The sequence below is a fragment of the Asterias amurensis genome, chromosome 10, assembly GCF_032118995.1.
Source record: "Asterias amurensis chromosome 10, ASM3211899v1".
Taxonomy (NCBI): Eukaryota; Metazoa; Echinodermata; class Asteroidea; order Forcipulatida; family Asteriidae; genus Asterias; species Asterias amurensis.
Genome location: NC_092657.1, coordinates 21,599,698 through 21,617,031, shown reverse-complemented (window position 1 = coordinate 21,617,031; position 17,334 = coordinate 21,599,698). Strand labels below are relative to the sequence as shown.

General features: G+C 38.0%; 1 protein-coding gene across 1 annotated transcript; it reads left to right on the top strand.

Annotated features, from left to right (window-relative positions):
- Nucleotides 1-9: 9 nt before the first annotated feature.
- Nucleotides 10-15,669, top strand: LOC139943228 (uncharacterized). Its single transcript, XM_071940041.1, has 5 exons — nucleotides 10-331; nucleotides 6,907-7,623; nucleotides 11,697-11,984; nucleotides 13,502-13,543; nucleotides 15,539-15,669. Exons 1-5 carry the CDS (start codon nucleotides 10-12, stop codon nucleotides 15,667-15,669), a joined length of 1,500 nt encoding a protein of 499 aa, XP_071796142.1.
- The last annotated feature ends 1,665 nt before the right edge of the window (nucleotides 15,670-17,334 follow it).

The following is a 17,334-nucleotide window of genomic DNA, read 5'->3' as shown; positions in this document are numbered from 1 at the left end:
TCAAGTGCAATGGGTGATTGGTTTATATTAACCGTAGCTTTAGTATCAGCCTTTTTTGGTGTAAGTCAATCCTGCTCACCATGCCCGTTCCAATGGATGGAGAATGGGAACTATTGCTACCGATATTTCCCTCAGAACCTCTCCTACGATGAAGCTGAGATGTTCTGTAAGCAGTTCAGCCACACTGGACATGTTGCTGAACTGGCCACAGTATCGACCCTTGAGGAACTCGCGTTCATCATGGGGTACTTGGACAACGTATACGTCAATGTACCAGCGGCAGATATCCCAATGAATGTATGGCTAATGAACATCACTCAGAATATTCCTGGTAAGTGTTTACAATTTTTTAAACTATTTCTGCGACTTCACTCTATTCTTGAAAGTGTAGATTATTTTTACGATTCTACACTTAACTGTAGATTCGTTATGGATTGGTCAACTTGCAAATTACTGTATTTCCAAACTGGACGATAGGATGAAGAGCAACAAACATTGGCGAGCTGGATATAGGTTATCTTTCAGTTTACAAAATCTTTTTCCAGTCTAGGTAACACAATTTATTGTGAGCTGAGCAAGCACTAAAAAATTACTCTGTATGTTGTAAAATATTGTAAGTGAAAACAGTCGTTTAATAACGTATACGAAATTAGATAGAGTATACTACTACTAGTGTTGCATTGAGAAACCCAAATCATTGAAACTGTTATTATAACCAATGGGGAAACTAGTTTAAAGGCAGTGGACACTGTTGGTAATTGTCAAAGACTAGCCTTCACAGTTGGTGTATCTCAACATACGCATAAAATAACAAACCTGTGAAAATTTGAGCTCAGTCGGTCATCGAACTTGCGAGATAATAATGAAAGAAAAAACACCATTGTCACACGAAGTTGTGTGTGTTAAGATGGTTGATTTCGAGACCTCAAGTTCTAAACTTGAGGTCTCGAAATCAAATTCGTGGAAAATTACTTCTTTCTCGAAAACTACTCCACTTCAGAAGGAGCCGTTTCGAACAATGTTTTATACTATCAACCTCTCCCCATTACTCGTTACCAAGGAAGGTTTTGTGCTAATAATTATTTTGAGTAATTACCAATAGTGTCCACTGCTTTTAAGTCAGAGATATAGACTCCAAAGTGTAGGCAATATCTACAAAATTTGCGTACTTTAAAAACTTGTTTTGAAAACAAAAATGAATACAAAGACGTTGTTGTTGTTTTTGAGAGGGTCATAATTCGCTGGTGTTTTTCCTTAAAAAAAAATTAATGGATCATTAGCTTTTTTGTAAAGGTCCTTGACAATAAGCAACAAGCAAGCGAGAGCTATTGATAGTAAAACAAGAATAACAAAAAAAATAAAATCGCTTCCAATAAAATATTATAAATATTTATTTAGATCATTATATTCTGAGTAATGTTTGCTTTTCGTGGTGTGGTTAAATAGGAATCTCCTTTGTGGAAGTGTTAGGTCGTAAAAGATCTAACTGGTTCAAGATGTTTAAAGGAACATTACAGAATTGGTTCTGCTAACAAAACAGTTGATGGCATAAACTGACAAACCTGTTTAAGTTTGAGATCGATCGGCCATCTGTGTGTCGAGAAAATAGTAAAAGACCGATAACACATTTTGCATTGCATCGATGCCAAAACAAAAATGAATAAAACGCTCTCTTAAATTATTTATTTCTCATCAGCAACTGGATACATCAAGGTTGATAAATTACTCTCTGGTTTTCCGTGAGCAAAGTCAAAATATTCATGACAGGTTATTGTCATCGATTGTCAGCGACTCATTTATATACGAGATATTATGTATGGTTGTGTTTTTTCCCAAGGTATTGTGCTCCAGTTTGTTTGTTTGTTTTGGGGGTTTTGTTTTTGGTTTTGCAAAAATGTGTATGCATCATAAGCGGACGTGCATTAAGGCGCAGACACTAAAACTATTATCAATAGTGTAAAATAAAACATCGCAGCCCAAGAGCTAAATCGTATTTAAAAAGATATACAAAAGGAAATTAAAATGTGAACATTAAAAGCGAAGTGTAAAAACAAAACAAAAACGATTATGTACAAAATATAAGAGCTCTTGGATTTCAGCTCCAATAAAAAGAAAATATAAACAAAATCATATTGTTGTGGCATGAAATTGTTTTACATATGTTTTGTATGCACTGTGAAACCGCAGTATGTTTGTACAAAAGTCTAATAATAGAAAATGCTCCCTAGTGGAGATATCAAGTCCATCAGCCAATGTGGATTAAAAGGCAGTAGACGCTATTTGTAATTACTACAAATAATTATTAGCATAAAACCTTACTTGGTAACGAGTAATGGGGAGAAGTTGATAGTATAAAACATTGTGAGAAACGGCTCCCTCCTAAGTGACGTAGTTTTCGAGAAAGGAGTAATTTTCCACGAATTTGATTTTGAGACCTCAGGTTTAGAATTTGAGGCATCGAAATCAGGCACGTATAAAAGCACACAATTACATGTGACCAGGGTGTTTTTCTGTCATTATTATCTCACAACTTCGATGACCGATTGAGCTGAAATTTTCACAGGTTTGTTTTGTAATGCATAATGATGTTGAGATACAGCTAGTGAGAAGACTGGTCTTTGCCAATTACCAATAGTGTCCAGTGTCTTTTAAAGCGATGTGTTCACAGGGAGAAAATGTATTTAAAAAAATATGATAATGTACAATATACACGAGCTCTTGAATTTCAGCTCATTATATATGTGTGGCATGGCATTATTTTTCATATTTTTGATTTGGTATGCACTTTGAAGTCGCAGTATGTTTGTACATAAGTCTTAATAGAAAATGCTCCCCAACTGGAGATTTCAAGTCCATCAGTCCATGTGGACTTAACGTCCATTGGACGTGTCTGAAATAATAATCTAAAGTTTTTCTTTTTGTTTGCTTAAAGGAACACGTTGCCTTGTTTTTATAAAATGCATATGGTTGGAATGATGTTTAAAAAAAAGAATACAATAATCCACACAAATTTGCCTCGAAATTGCGTGGTTTTCCTTTTACTGTGCAAACTAACACGGTCGGCCATTTATGGGAGTCAAAAATTTGACTCCCATTTTTAAATAATGGCCGACCGTGTTAGTCGACGAGGTAAAAGAAAAACCGTGCAATTTTGAGGCATGTTTGTGTGGATCATTATATTCTACTTTTATCACATCTTTCTACACATATGCATTTTATAACAAACGGTTAAAAATGCTTTTCAAAGACCAACTCGACCGATCCAAGGCAACGTGTTCCTTTAAAGGCAGTGGACTATTGGTAATTACTCAAAATATTTATTATCATGAAACCTTTCTTTATTACGAGTAATGGGGAGAGGTTGATAGTATAAAACATTGTGAGAAACGACTCCCACTGAAGTGACGTAGTTTTCGAGAAAGAAGTAATTTTCCACGAGTTTGATTTTGAGACCTCAAGTTTAAAATTTGAGGTCTCTAAATTAAGCATCAGAAAGCAGACAACTTCGTGTGACAAGGGTGTTTTTTCTTTCATTATTATCTCGCAACTTCGACGACCGATTGAGCTCAAATTTTTACAGGTTGTTATTTTATGCAAATGTGGAGATACACCAACTGTGAAGACTAGTCTTTGACAATTACCAATAGTGTCCACTGTCTTTAAAGACACTATTGGTCATTGTCAAAGACCAGTCTTCTCACTTGGTGTATATCAACATATATGCGTAAAATACCAAACCTGTGGAGATTTGAGCTCGATTGGTCGTCGGAGTTGCGAGTTATCTATGAAAGAAAAAAAACACCCTTGTTTCAAGAAGCTGTTTGTTTTCAGATGGTTGATTTCGACACCTCAAGTTCTAAACTTGAGGTGTCGAAATCAAATTCGTGGAAAATTACTTCTTTCTCGAAAACTACGTCACTTCAGAGGGAGCCGTTTCTCACAATGTTTTATATTATATAACTGACATACAGATCCTTGTCATTTGATTGGTGGAACTTACTTCACGTGACATTCACTATTACTCCCATCTGCACCAGCGATCAAAAAGACCCATTCGTCCATGGGGAATAGCATTTCCCATTCAACAGTTAGGATCATCCTTGTTCCCAATGTTTTAGAGCAGTGCAGCGCCGCCGCGCCGCTGCTAAAACAAAGGAGCACCTGCGCAAAAGGTTGTGATCCGATTTGTGCATTGTTGCCGCTACGCGGTGCTTTATGATTTTTGGTTGTCAGTTATTTGTGTGATTTTTCATAATGTTATACTTTTAAAATACATCAAATGACAAGGATCTATATGTCAGTTACATAAAACAAATATTGAGTGGCTTTAATTCGTGGAATGGAAGGAATATTATCGCTCGGTAAAATTTGGACTGTTCCATTTCACGAGGCGAAGTGAAATGGAACAGTCCAAATTTTAACGAGCGATTAAATTCCTTCCATTCCACTTATTTAAGCCACTCAATATTTGTATACTATCAACCTCTCCCCACTACTCGTTACCAAGTGAGGTTTTATTGCTGATAATTTTTTAAAGGTACTGGAAATAATATTGCTCAAAATAACTACTTACTTGGATAAAAACTTACTTGGTAACGAGCAATGGTAGAACTCATTGTGAGAAACAGCTCCCTCTGAAGTAAAACGTTTTTGAGAAATAGGTCAAAGTATTGGTTAATGCTCGGGGAGGAACTTAGTATACAGTGCAACACACATCGGTGTTTTTTTGGTTAAACATATTTTTTTGTAATTTACTCAAGTTCCAGTAGTTGGATTTCAGCCCAATGAATATAACAGGTTTGTCATAATGTGGGAATACACAAAGTGAGGATACAGGTCTTTGGCGAATTATCATCGGTGCCATGTGCCTTTAGACCTTAAAGGAACACGTTGCCTTGAATTGGACGAGTTGGTCTATAAAAAGCGTTTGAAACCGTTTGTTATGAAATTGATATGGTTATCAAGATGTTTTAAAAGTAGAATATAATGATCCACACAAGTTTCACTCAAAATTGCACGGTTTTCATTTTACGTCGCAAACTAACACGGTCGGCCATTTATGGGAGTCAAAAAATTGCCTCCCAAAAATGACCGTGTTAGTCGACGAGGTAAAAGGAAAACCACGCAATTTCGAGTGATACTTGTGTGGATCATTATATTCTACTTTTCAAATATCTTTCTAACCATATGCATTTTATAACAAACGGTTACAGAACGCTTTTCAAAGACCAACTCGACCGATCCAAGGCAATGTGTTCATTTAACGAGTAATTAACTAAAGCATTTTGGCGGATGCAGTAGGCCTACCATTGAGCAGTCATGGCTTATAACCTTAGAAGAATTATCCCTGTTATACCCGAACACACTACAACTAGCCTTCCGTGAAGACTGCCGTTGAAAACAAATAAACTGTTACTAAAAAACAAAAACTGTCGTTGCCAAGCGTAAATAATTATTTGTGCATTCGAGAGCGACGAAACCGAGAGGCCTTTCCGAATGAATTTTGTGTTCCAATTGCTTGATATATTCATAGCGTTTTGGTAAATTAATTTTTCGTAAACTTTATGCACTTGAGTAAAGATTAACATACATAGTGAAAGCAAGGAGGCATTTTCCAAACAACTTGTGTTTCTGTTGCTTACATTTTTCGTAGCGATTTATAAATCATTTATAACATTATCGCAACTAAAAGCTTAGTGGTGAAAGGCTGAATATTATGTTAATGCTTATACTTGGTTTTGAACCATTTTTACAGTACGTTATTAAAGGAACACGTTGCCTTGGATCGGTCGAGTTGGTCTTTGAAAAGCGTTTGTAACCGTTTTTTATAAAATGCATATGGGTAGAAAGATGTTGTAAAAGTAGAATACAATGATCCACACAAACATGCCTCGAAATTGCACGGTTTTCCTTTTACCTCGTCGACTAACACGGTCGGCCATTTATGGGAGTCAAATTTTGGACTCCCATAAATGGTCGACCGTGTTAGTTCGCACAGTAAAAAGAAAACCACACAATTTCGGGGCAAACTTGTGTGGATCATTGTATTCTACTTTTAAAACATCTTTCCAACCATATGCATTTTATAAAAAACCGGTTACAAACGCTTTTTATAGACCAACTCGTCCGATCCAAGGCAACGTGTTCCTTTAAAATGTTTAAGGGAATAGAAGAGTGGTGAGTCGGCATTGAGCAGTCGTTTAAAGGCAGTGGACACTATTGGTAATTACTCAAAATACGTATGAGCAAAAAACCTTTCTTGATTACGAGTAATGGGGAGAGGTTGATAGTTTAAAACATTGTGAGAAACAGCTCTCTCTGAAGTGACGTAGTTTTCGAGAAAGAAGTAATTTTCCATGAATTTGATTTCCAGACCTCAGATTTAGAAATTTGAGGTATCGAAATCAAGCATATGAAAGCACACAACTTCGTGTGACCATGGTGCGACAAGTGTTTTTTTTTTTTTTTTCTTTTTTTTCTTTCATTAATATCTCGCAACTTCGACAATCAATTGAGCTTAATCTTTGCAAGTCCGCATTCAGTTTGTAACTTACTGCACTTGAGTGTTGAATGTTATAATGCACAAAATAAAAATACACTTTATTTATTTATTGAAATTATCCAGCCTACATCCTGAGGTAATTCAATGAAAAAGAGGGAGACTGGATCAGTTGAGTATGGCAATAATTAAGGCAACATCAGCAGCACAATTCAGTGCCAAACCAAGAAGAAGGTTCTAAAAAGAACCAGTGCTTAACGACTCAACGTTTCGATCAGCACGAGTCGTTAACCACCACCACCTCTTTTCAGAACGAACACTATTCAGAAAATATATGTTTGCTTCTCGTAGAAATAAAAGTCTTGCATTTTCATTTTTAATAGTAATTCTCGTGTTTTCTTCTGCAGATATTGTTCCGATTCTTGACCGAACCATGGGTCCTACGAAGAGCCACGTCTCGTCATGTGACTCCGTTCCAATTAGTGGAGACTGGTTTCAACTCGGCGGAGATACGAACCTGATTGAAATAGTTCCTGCTCCTGACGTCATTGATCACGCATGCGCTGTGTACGCCAAAACAGGTGTATACTTAGACATTGGTGACTTCAGTGGAACTTGTGTATCTGACCCGGATCTCTGTGAGTCAATGACGTGGTCTTTATGGCTTAAGATAGATACGTCATCAGGGTTTACTGGTGAAAGGTACTACATCAGCTCTGGGGGACAAACGAGCCAGGCCAGGGGTCTGGCTTTTCTGTTTCACACTGATCAATTTATGTACGGGATAAAAACATTAAGTTCCAGTTACGTAACACAGTATTCCTTGTCCAAGATACCTCAAAACATTTGGTTTCACTTGACTTTAACCTTCGATGCTATGGCGGTTGGTGACGCAATCCAGCTATATGTCAATGGTGTTGCAGTTGCTAGAGATACATACGAGACGATTGCAGGAGCAGCGTCTGACGGGTGTACAAAGCTTTACATGGGTCACCCCAACACTTGCAGCGCCATACACGATTCTAGTATTTACGGTGGGTCTGCGGCTTACAGTGATTTGACGGTCTTTGACGGTCTTCTAACTCAAGATCAGATACGAGATATGTATTCATGCGGATCACATGGTGAGTAGCGAGACACTTTTTGTAAAATTTTCTTAAAATGTATTCTGAAGGCACTGGACACTCTTGGTTATTTACTCAGAATAGTTGTTAGCATAAAAACAAACTTGGTAACGTGAAATGGAGAGCTGTGGGTAGTATAACACATTGTAAGAAAGGCTCCGTCTGACGTAACGTATATTTTATTATGTATCTGAAAGCACACATAGTATTAACGCAACAATGGTGTTTTTTCACTCATCATTCTCTTGCCAATTCGATGACCAATTGAACACAAATTTTCACAGATTTATTATTGCATGCCCATTTTGGGATACACCAAGTGAGAATACTGGTTTCTGAACAATATTATCAAACATGTCCAGTGCCTTTACACTGATCGATACCGATCACTGCAATTGAAAACTGTAATTGGAAATCGCAACTGTTGTGGACTATCACCATATTTATCGACAATCTCATATGAGATTCAAATCAATCTAGAGACTGCCGAAGTTTCACTTATCCAATGGATCTGGTAGATTGATAGCATTTTCATGTCATAACAATAATTCAATCTCTTGAAATGTTATTTCGTTCAGTCGAAGTATTTTTTCATTCCCTCAAAATAATATTTTGTTTCGTTTCTTCGAAAGATCGGATTGTTCAATTAATAGTTTTTGTTTTACTTTCTCTCACGGTCCACAATACGAATGTGATCACTTTGGTACCACAAACGTCAATGTTTAAACAATGTCTTATGATTTACGAGAATAATGCGTGATCATTAAAATGTGAATGCCCTTTCTTAATGGACAATGCCTTTAAAGACACTGGACACTATTGGTAATTGTCAAAGACCAGTCTTCTCACTTGCTGTATCTCAACATGTACATAAAATAACAAACCTGTGAAAATTTGAGATCAATCGGTAGCAGAAGTTGCGCGATAATAATGCGCGATAAGAAAAAGACACCCTTGTCACACGAAGTTTTGTGCTTTCTGATGCTTGATTTTGAGATTGAGGTCTCGAAATCCAATTTGTGGAAATTACTTCTTTCACGAAAATTACGTCACTTCAGAGGGAGCTGTTTCTCACAATGTTTTATACTATTAACCTCTCCCCATAACTCGTATTCAAGAAAGGTTTTATGATAATAATTGTTTTGAGTAATTACCAATAGTGTCCACTGCCTTTAACTGGTTCGCTAAAAATTTCTTCATGTGAAATAACCTGAAGGCCCATGTCACACGGGGCAATTTCCAGGCAACCAGTTCCAGGCAATCCCCAAGAAGGATAGCACTCACGTTCAAATGTTCATACACTTTGATTGGGGATCGTAAGACGATGTATGCAAAATTACTTATGTGCTGCCAATGTAGTTCGGCAGCATAGACTGCATTGTGGTTGCCCATGAGTAGCCTGTAAAAGTCGTCTCTTGTGACAGGGCCCGTAGAGTGTCGTGGCCGAGTGGCCAATTCAAGTTCAGGGCCCAATTTCATAGAGCTGCTTTAGCACAAAATTTTGCTTAAGCATAAAAATCCTTGCTTAGTAAAATCAGATTACCGGCCAATACTTCAATCAATTGTTATGCTAAGTAAACAACAGCTAAATACCTGTCACAAGCAATATATATGGCATGACATTTTTGCCAGTAATATGTGAAAAATAAGCGAGCTGTTTTTGTGCTTAAGAATTTGTTTTGCTAAGCAGCTCTATGAAATTGCTAAGTCACCATAGTGTTGGTTCGAATCCCGGTCGTGACACTTGTATCCTTGAGCAAGATACTTTACTATAATTGCTTCTCTTCACCCAGGGGTATAAATGGGTACCTGCGAGGGTAGAGGTTGATATTGTGAATGAAAAGCCACAAGCGCCTTACAGGCAAATGGAGTGTGGGTTCGAATCCCGGTCGTGACACTTGTGTCCTTGAGCAATATACTTTATTATAATTGCTTCTCTTCACCCAGAGGTATAAGTGGGTACCTGCGAGGGTAGAGGTTGATATTGTGAATGAAAAAGCCTTCGGAGCACCACGGCAGCTCGGGGCTGTATACTCCCTTTGGTGGGAGCTGAGAAAGATTAAAGGGATGTTATTGGCCCATTGAACAGGGGACTAGTGTAAATCGCTTTGATACGGTTATTGTAAAATACGCTACTTCACGCTCTAGTCCCTGCACCGCCCGAGTTTGCCGAAATGATTTTCAAGATTCTTGCAGTAAAGTACTGAAATCATAGTTCAACATTTTCCAAGGCTAATTATTTATAATTAAATGCACAATTTGTGACCCTTTCGGTGATATTTTGTTCCATAACGAGGTGGGGCAGACATATTCGATTAAACCCGAAACGACAGAGCTGGACTAAGGACAAAGGACACCCACCATTTTATCTCTTCCGCTACGTCTTGTCAGACGTAGAGGAATCGACCCCTTTGTTTTCACTTCGTGAAAATACAAACGAGCCGTGTACGTCTCGTTTGCGATTCGGCAGGCTCCATTTTATCTCTTCCGTTACGTCTTGTCAGACGTAGAGGAATCGACCCCTTTGTTTTCACTTCGTGAAAATACAAACGAGACGTTTGCGTCTCGTTTGTGCAGCGTGGTATTGACTTCGGCGCTCCGTGATTTTAAAAAATCACTCCCGCACCTCACAACTGCGGGCAAACGATAACGGTTTGCCCTCCGTTACACTGTCGTGAGACAACTAATTGCGGTGTCTTGCCCCGCCCAACATGATGCCTTGCATCATGTTCACGCGTCGACCCTTCGGGCCTATCCCAATACTGCCGTGGGCCAGCCGACTCGCCACTCCGTGGCTCGCCATTGTCCCACCACTTCGTGGCAATAACCACAAACACACCCCACAATCCACCGATTGCTCGGCAACCTGGGTAGAGCAACCACAGTGTTGCTCTACCCAAATGCGGTCGGCGTTTTCATGCATTTTCTGCGGGAGGCGCGTTGCTCTACCCAAATGCGGTCGGCGTTCCTGTGACACTACTACTAACCCCCTCGTTAAACGCCTACGGTCATTTTTATGACGAGTATTTTTGTATACTGATAACATGGACACAATAGCTTTTCAAGGCTTTTATTTGGCCCAATGCTGATTATTTGCGAAGGTGTTAGTTTTCGACTATATCACCATAAATGATAAATACAGTTTCCTTTGTGTTTACTAATGAGCGTTTTGTTGGTTACGAGCTAAAATTATTTTCATCATCATTAGCTTCGACAAGTCAACTGTGAAGGGATGAATCAATAATGATCTATAAAAAACTAGATGGATTCACCAATGCGTAGGTAGACCTACTAATAACTATCTAGTTTTATTTTGACGTTTCTTTTTATTCTACAAACCAAAGCTATAGCGAGGTTTCCTCCTACCGCATAATACAGTGTATCGCTAATAGGTTGCAGGGGGTCCAGTGGCTAAATGGATAAGGTTGTGTTGTTATTATTAATAAGACGTCCTGTAATTATGTCTTCACTTATTGAATGTTTTGATGATGCCCCTGACATGCTCTGCAGCAGTCTTTCTACACGCAGTCTCTTTGATACCCATATACATTGAGCCCATATACAAAACTTGTTCTTGGCAACAGGTTTGAGTCATACGTAATAGATTGTTTACTGAGCTGAGATGGTTTAAAGGCAGTGGACACTATTGGTAATTACTCAAAATAATTATTAGCATAAAACCTTTCTTGGTGAAGAGTAATGGGGAGAGGTTTATGGTATAAAACATTATGAGAAACGGCTCCCTCTGAAGTGCAATAGTTTTCGAGAAAGAAGTAATTTTCCATGAATTTGACTTCGAGACCTCAGATTTAGAACTTGAGGTCTCGAAATCAACCATCTAAACGCACACAACTTTTTGTGACAAGGGTGTTTTGTTCTTTCATTATTATCTCGCAAGTTCGATGACTGATTGAGCTCACTGACACTGCCTTTAAGGAATGGTTTAAGGCCCTTAAGGCCCAATGACCAGGGGTAATAATCTTGGAGCGTCACTGCGTGACGGACATGAGCGCTAAGAAGCCATTATTGTTATCATTATTTAGTGTTTTTTTTTTTTTGCTTTGACAATATAGAATGGGCTCTAATGGTTCGTAGTCTGGTCATGAAGAGCAACCTGGAGTACGAGTGCGTGGCTAGCGACCCATCTGGGCCCATCATTACGTGGAGTCTGTATCACAAACAAACCGATAGTTGGGAGAATTTAGACACTTCAGGAGATGACTACACGATTCAACCAGTGAATGTATCTACGTGCGTAGTTCGGTCTACATTGGTGATGAGTTCAAGTCAAGTCAGTCCGACGGCCGTTGCATGCACAGCTCAGGCTGGATCAAACAAAGCATCTGTGACGATCTATACAGGTTTGTTTAATTGAATCATCAAACAGTCCTTGAGTTTTAGAGCAACAACAAATTAGAACCAGCTTGCGGTGATGATTTTAAAGCTAACCAACTTTAGTCATTATTTGTGGACACCTTTGGTAGCTGTTAAAAACAAGTATTATCATTTGGTGGTCCAAACTTCGAGCATAAAAAACACAAACCTGTAGAAATGTGGGCTCAATTGGTCATCGAATTTGCAAAAGATAAAAGAAAGGAGAAAGTCACCTTTGTTGCATTACTTTATGTGATTTCAGATACACAATTCAAACGGCTTCAGCTGAAGTTGTTCAGTATTTGAATGCGAAATTACCTCTTTCTCAAAAGTTGCTTCATATGTAGCCGTTTTTCACAATGTTTTATACCATCAACATCCTTCCATTGATTATTACCTAAGTAAGTGATTATTACCACTAGCGTTCTGTGCCCTTGAGTTTCGGTAAATATTTCATCAAAAAGGGATCGCTCACCTCGGTTAACCTTAACTTGTTTCGAACTAAGAATATTTGAATTTTATTTAATTTTGAAAGCACTGGACACACTTGGTAGTTATCAAAGACCAGTCTTCTCACTTGGTGTATCTCAACATATGCACAAAATAACAAACCTGTGAAAATTTTAACTCAATTGGTCGTTGAAGTTGCATAATAACAATGGAAGAAAAAACACCCTTGTCAGACGAAGCGTGTGCTTTCAGATGCTTGAATACGAGACCTCAAAATCAAATTCAAATATTTTAGTGAGAAATAAACTCTTTCTCGAAAACACAGTTACTTCAGAGGGAGCCGTTCCTCACAATGTTTTATAGTATCAACATCTCTCCAATGCTCGTTACCAAGTATTCTTTTATGCTAACAATTAATTTGAGTATTTACAAATCGTGTCCAATACCTTTAATGCATGTGAAGTCATTGAAGATTGTTCAGTTTAGCACTGTTCCTTCTCAGTGAGGATTTTTAGTCCAAGAATCAGCAGTGATGATTCGACGAGAGAGTTTCAAAACATTTGTATTTCAAGATTTGTGGAAATATTTCAACAATAAGTTACAAACCGAAAAAAAAGTAGTATACAAAAAATTTGAAAAATCTAAAACATTAGTGCCCATTGACCTTATGCATTGACGTCATCCAGCGGCCATCTTAGTGGAAAAACGGTGACGAAACAATCGAAACGCACACAGTACGCGCGGCGCACAGGATTGGCCAATGAACAACCTCCTTTTGACCTCTAGGTGAGGGCGCCCTACTGAAATGACGTCATGTGCATAAGGTCTATAAAGGTTTTACCCTAATGAGCTTTTTATTAACAATTACAAATATTATTGTCGAAGCTGCCTAGCATACGCTACTAAAATATACAAAATTCTTCCAGTTTGAAGTTTGACTTTACTAGTTGCCTTGGACCAAACGAGGAACATTACGAGACTGTTTGGAATTTAACTGTTTCCAAATAAGTTCTTCGATTTGTTTAATCATTTCAACGATTTTTTTTTATCGCAGGCAAGAAGATGACGTTCAGCTTCAGTGATCAGAAACATACCGGTAAGTAATGGGTCCTGGGATAGTCTTGAAGTCAAGACGGTAATTGTTAAGCGCGGTGTAGTTGCAGCGCGGTGTAGCTACACCCTCGATCTCAGTATGTGTGTGTGAGTCAGTCGCAGTTGGAGCTGCCACGCGCTACCTACGACCGTTGCATGTGTATAATCGCACTGTGACTGTTGTATGAACGGCAGACAAATAGGTAGCGCCTTACGACTTGTCGTCAAGTCTAGTCCTGGGAAGGCTTCTACATTCTCAAACACAGCCATCACTTTGAATGTATTTTCTTTGGTTTAAACCATTGATTTAGCCTTAAAGGCAGTGGACACTATTGGTAATTGTCAAAGACTAGCCTTCACAGTTGGTGGGTCTCAACATATGCATAAAATAATGAACCTGTGAAAATTTGAGCTCAATCGGTCATTGAACTTGCGAGATATAAATGAAAGAAAAAAACATTCTTGTCACACGAAGGTGTGTGCGTTTAGATGGTTTTGGTTGATTTCGAGACCTCAAGTTCTAAATCTGAGGTCTCGAAATCAAATTTTTGGAAAATTACTTCTTTCTCGAAAACTATGGCACTTCAGAGGGTGCCGTTTCTCACAATGTTTTATACCATCAACCTCTCCCTATTACTCGTCACCAAGAAAGGTTTTATGCTAATAACTATGTTGAGTAATTACCAATAGTGTCCACTGCCTTTTGTCACATAGTTAATTTAGTAATTTGCATTTGAACAATCGCTGAGTCAGATAAAAAACACGACCATAGGTAAACAACTTTTACCCATTGATGTTGCCTTTATAAAATAGTTATGTGGTAGAAATTTGCATTTTAACAATTGCTGAGTCAGAATATAAAAAAAAAGTTCAAGTTATTTTTATTATTATTTTTTGTTTAACCATTACCCTTGACATAGTTATGCTAAGTTATTTGCATTTAAAAAAAATCGCTGTGAAAAAAAAAAAAAAAAAAACCTAGGTAGGGCCTACACTCTTTTTGATAAACCATTGATGTAGCCTTAATCACATTTTTAAAGTAATTTGCATTTTAACAATCGCTTTGTCGAAATAAAAACTGCACGGGTTTGTCGAACGCAAGATCTGCAAAGACTTCAACCCGGTTGATAGTTCTTGCGAATGCGCTACTGATGATGGCGTTACAACACCTCAGTTAACTTGTGCGGAACTCCTGACGAACATTCACTGAACAAAAAAAAACGAGAAAAAAACCCCAGCCCCTCCACGTCAACATGTGTGTTGCATTCATGTAAGAACCCGGCCTTGCTCAATATTCTTGCGTTGTTCACTTGGTGTCTTTGTGACAAAGGGTCTACAAATGATTGGAGCAACTTTACACCCTTCTAAGTTTACTTGCGATAAATATTGCAAAACAAACATTTCAATTTTGATACTTAAAGAATAACTGTAAATAGTAGACTTGCGGTAGCAGGTACGCCAATGTATAATGTCCCATTTGAGAGAGTGTTGTCTCTGAAAGAGCCGGAGTGGTCACGACGTATCGAACAGTATACTCTGCTCGTCTTAAAGCCATTATACACTTTCGGTAAACAGTATTGTCCAAGCTCCACACTTCGTGTATCACAACTTATATATAAAATAACAAACCTGTGAAAAATTAGGCTCAATCGGTCATCGGAGTCGGGAGAAAATAACGGGAAAACCCACTCTTGTTTCCGCGCGTTTCGCCGTGTCATGACATGTGTTTAAAATAAATCCGTAATTCTCGCTAAAATAAATCCGTAATTCTCGCTATCGAGAATTGATATTGTTTTACTGTTTTCTCAAAAAGTAAAGCATATCATGGAACAATATTTCAAGAGAAGTCTTTCATTATTACCTTCTGTACACCCTGTAAATTATTTGTAAATCTGTGAAGTTTGTTTGTTCCTCTACTGGAAGTGTATAATTGCTTTAAATTATCTTTTACTCAAATTATCTTGTTCACTCTTCTTTTTTCTTTCCCTCAATGCTGCAGGAATACCAATATTTGCAGAGGGAAGTTTGGTTCACTTCACCAACAAATTTGGCTACGAGCAAAATGGATCCAGCCCGATAGATCAGGCTAAATACCCCTTTATCTGTAAGATACCCGATAAGATGCATTGAAGACAAAATATACTTCTTGTTCTGCTAGATCGGGCTAAATAGAGCTTTATCTGTAAGATACCCGATAAGATACATTAAAGACAAAATATACTTCTTGTTTTGCTAGATCAGGCTAAATAGAGCTTTATCTGTAAGATACCTGATAAGATACATTGAAGACAAAATATACTTCTTGTTTTGCTAGATCAGGCTAAATAGAGCTTTATCTGTAAGATACCCGATAAGATACATTGAAGACAAAATATACTTCTTGTTCTGCTAGATCGGGCTAAATAGAGCTTTATCTGTAAGATACCCGATAAGATACATTGAAGACAAAATATACTTCTTGTTTTGCTAGATCAGGCTAAATAGAGCTTTACCTGTAAGATACCCGATAAGATACATTGAAGAAAAAACAATACTTTATGTTTTGCTAGATCAGACTGAAAACTCATTCATAAATACCTCAGACAGTTTCGCTATTCCTATTGGTGGAGAGCGCGTTACGTGGGGGTGTTTAAACCTTTGATAATGACCATTGTTTAAGACCGGTTGTGAACAGGAAAGTTTCTTCATTCCTTTGGTCGAAAGCAACGGCTGGAACAGTTGTGCCACATCACGCGATACGCGCGACGCGCACAGCAATCTCCTTGTAAGGAGTTATAGAAGAGTTTGCGGTAACACCATGTAATAACAATCTCAAAATGAGTTGGGGCCGGGTGGTTTTGAAAAGAACCGTTGGATTAACTCGTCGTTTCGATCAGTATGCTCTGATCGTCTTCTGGAGAATGCTGGACTCTGATGCTGCATGCTGCTTAAGTACTGGGCGGCGGATCAGCGGTGATGCACGAAGGTGGAAGCAGCATGCAGCATCAGAGTCCAGCATTCTCCAGAAGACGATCAGAGCATACTGATCGAAACGTCGAGTTAATCCAACGGTTCTTTCTAGAACCACCCCAACTCATTTAGAGATTGTTATTACATGGTGTTACCGCAAACTCTTCTATATCTTATTTCCACCATGCAAAGTTTCAAATCCTACTTGTAAGGAGTTGTTTACCCGAGGGCCTTACCACTGCATAGCTGGAGGGTTGTTGTATTTAAGAAAATACTTGAACAGTTATAATGTTTGCATTTATTTTGTTTTGGTTTTTTTGATGACCAATTGAATCAACAAATTTACAAGTTTTTGTTACTTTACACATGTTGGGATTCAACAAGTGAGAATACTGGTCATTGACAACTACAAATGGGGTCCAGTACCTTTAAGCAACAACCCAGTATTGGTTGAGTTTGTGATATGTAAGATTTATAGCGTTTTTTATGCTTTCCCTTGCTTTTTTAAAATTTACTACATACACTTTGTGAGCTTATTTAGTTGAACGTGTGTGGCTCTCTTGCCTTCAATCAACGTAAAATGTAAAATGTATTCATTTTGTGAATAATTATGTTCATAATTACGTATTTTATGTTTAATTACTGAAAAATTGCACAACTTTATAACGAAAAAAAATCCATGAAGTACATGATAAAAAAAGCTCAATCCGATTACTTAGTTCATAGGGAAGGTACACGTTTGGTAATTATTCAAAACATATATCAACTTAAAAACTTACTTGGTAACGAGCATTGGAGAGCTGTTGATAGTACAAAACATTGGGGGAAACGACTCCCTCTGAAGTA

Excerpts from the sequence above, each read along its gene's own strand:
- LOC139943228 (XM_071940041.1), top strand. The coding sequence starts at position 10 with ATGGGTGATTGGTTTATATTAACCGTAGCTTTAGTATCAGCCTTTTTT. Across the intron at positions 7,624-11,696 it reads GTATTCATGCGGATCACATG|AATGGGCTCTAATGGTTCGT; the intron begins GTGAGTAGCGAG and ends TTGACAATATAG. Across the intron at positions 11,985-13,501 it reads ATCTGTGACGATCTATACAG|GCAAGAAGATGACGTTCAGC; the intron begins GTTTGTTTAATT and ends TTTTTATCGCAG.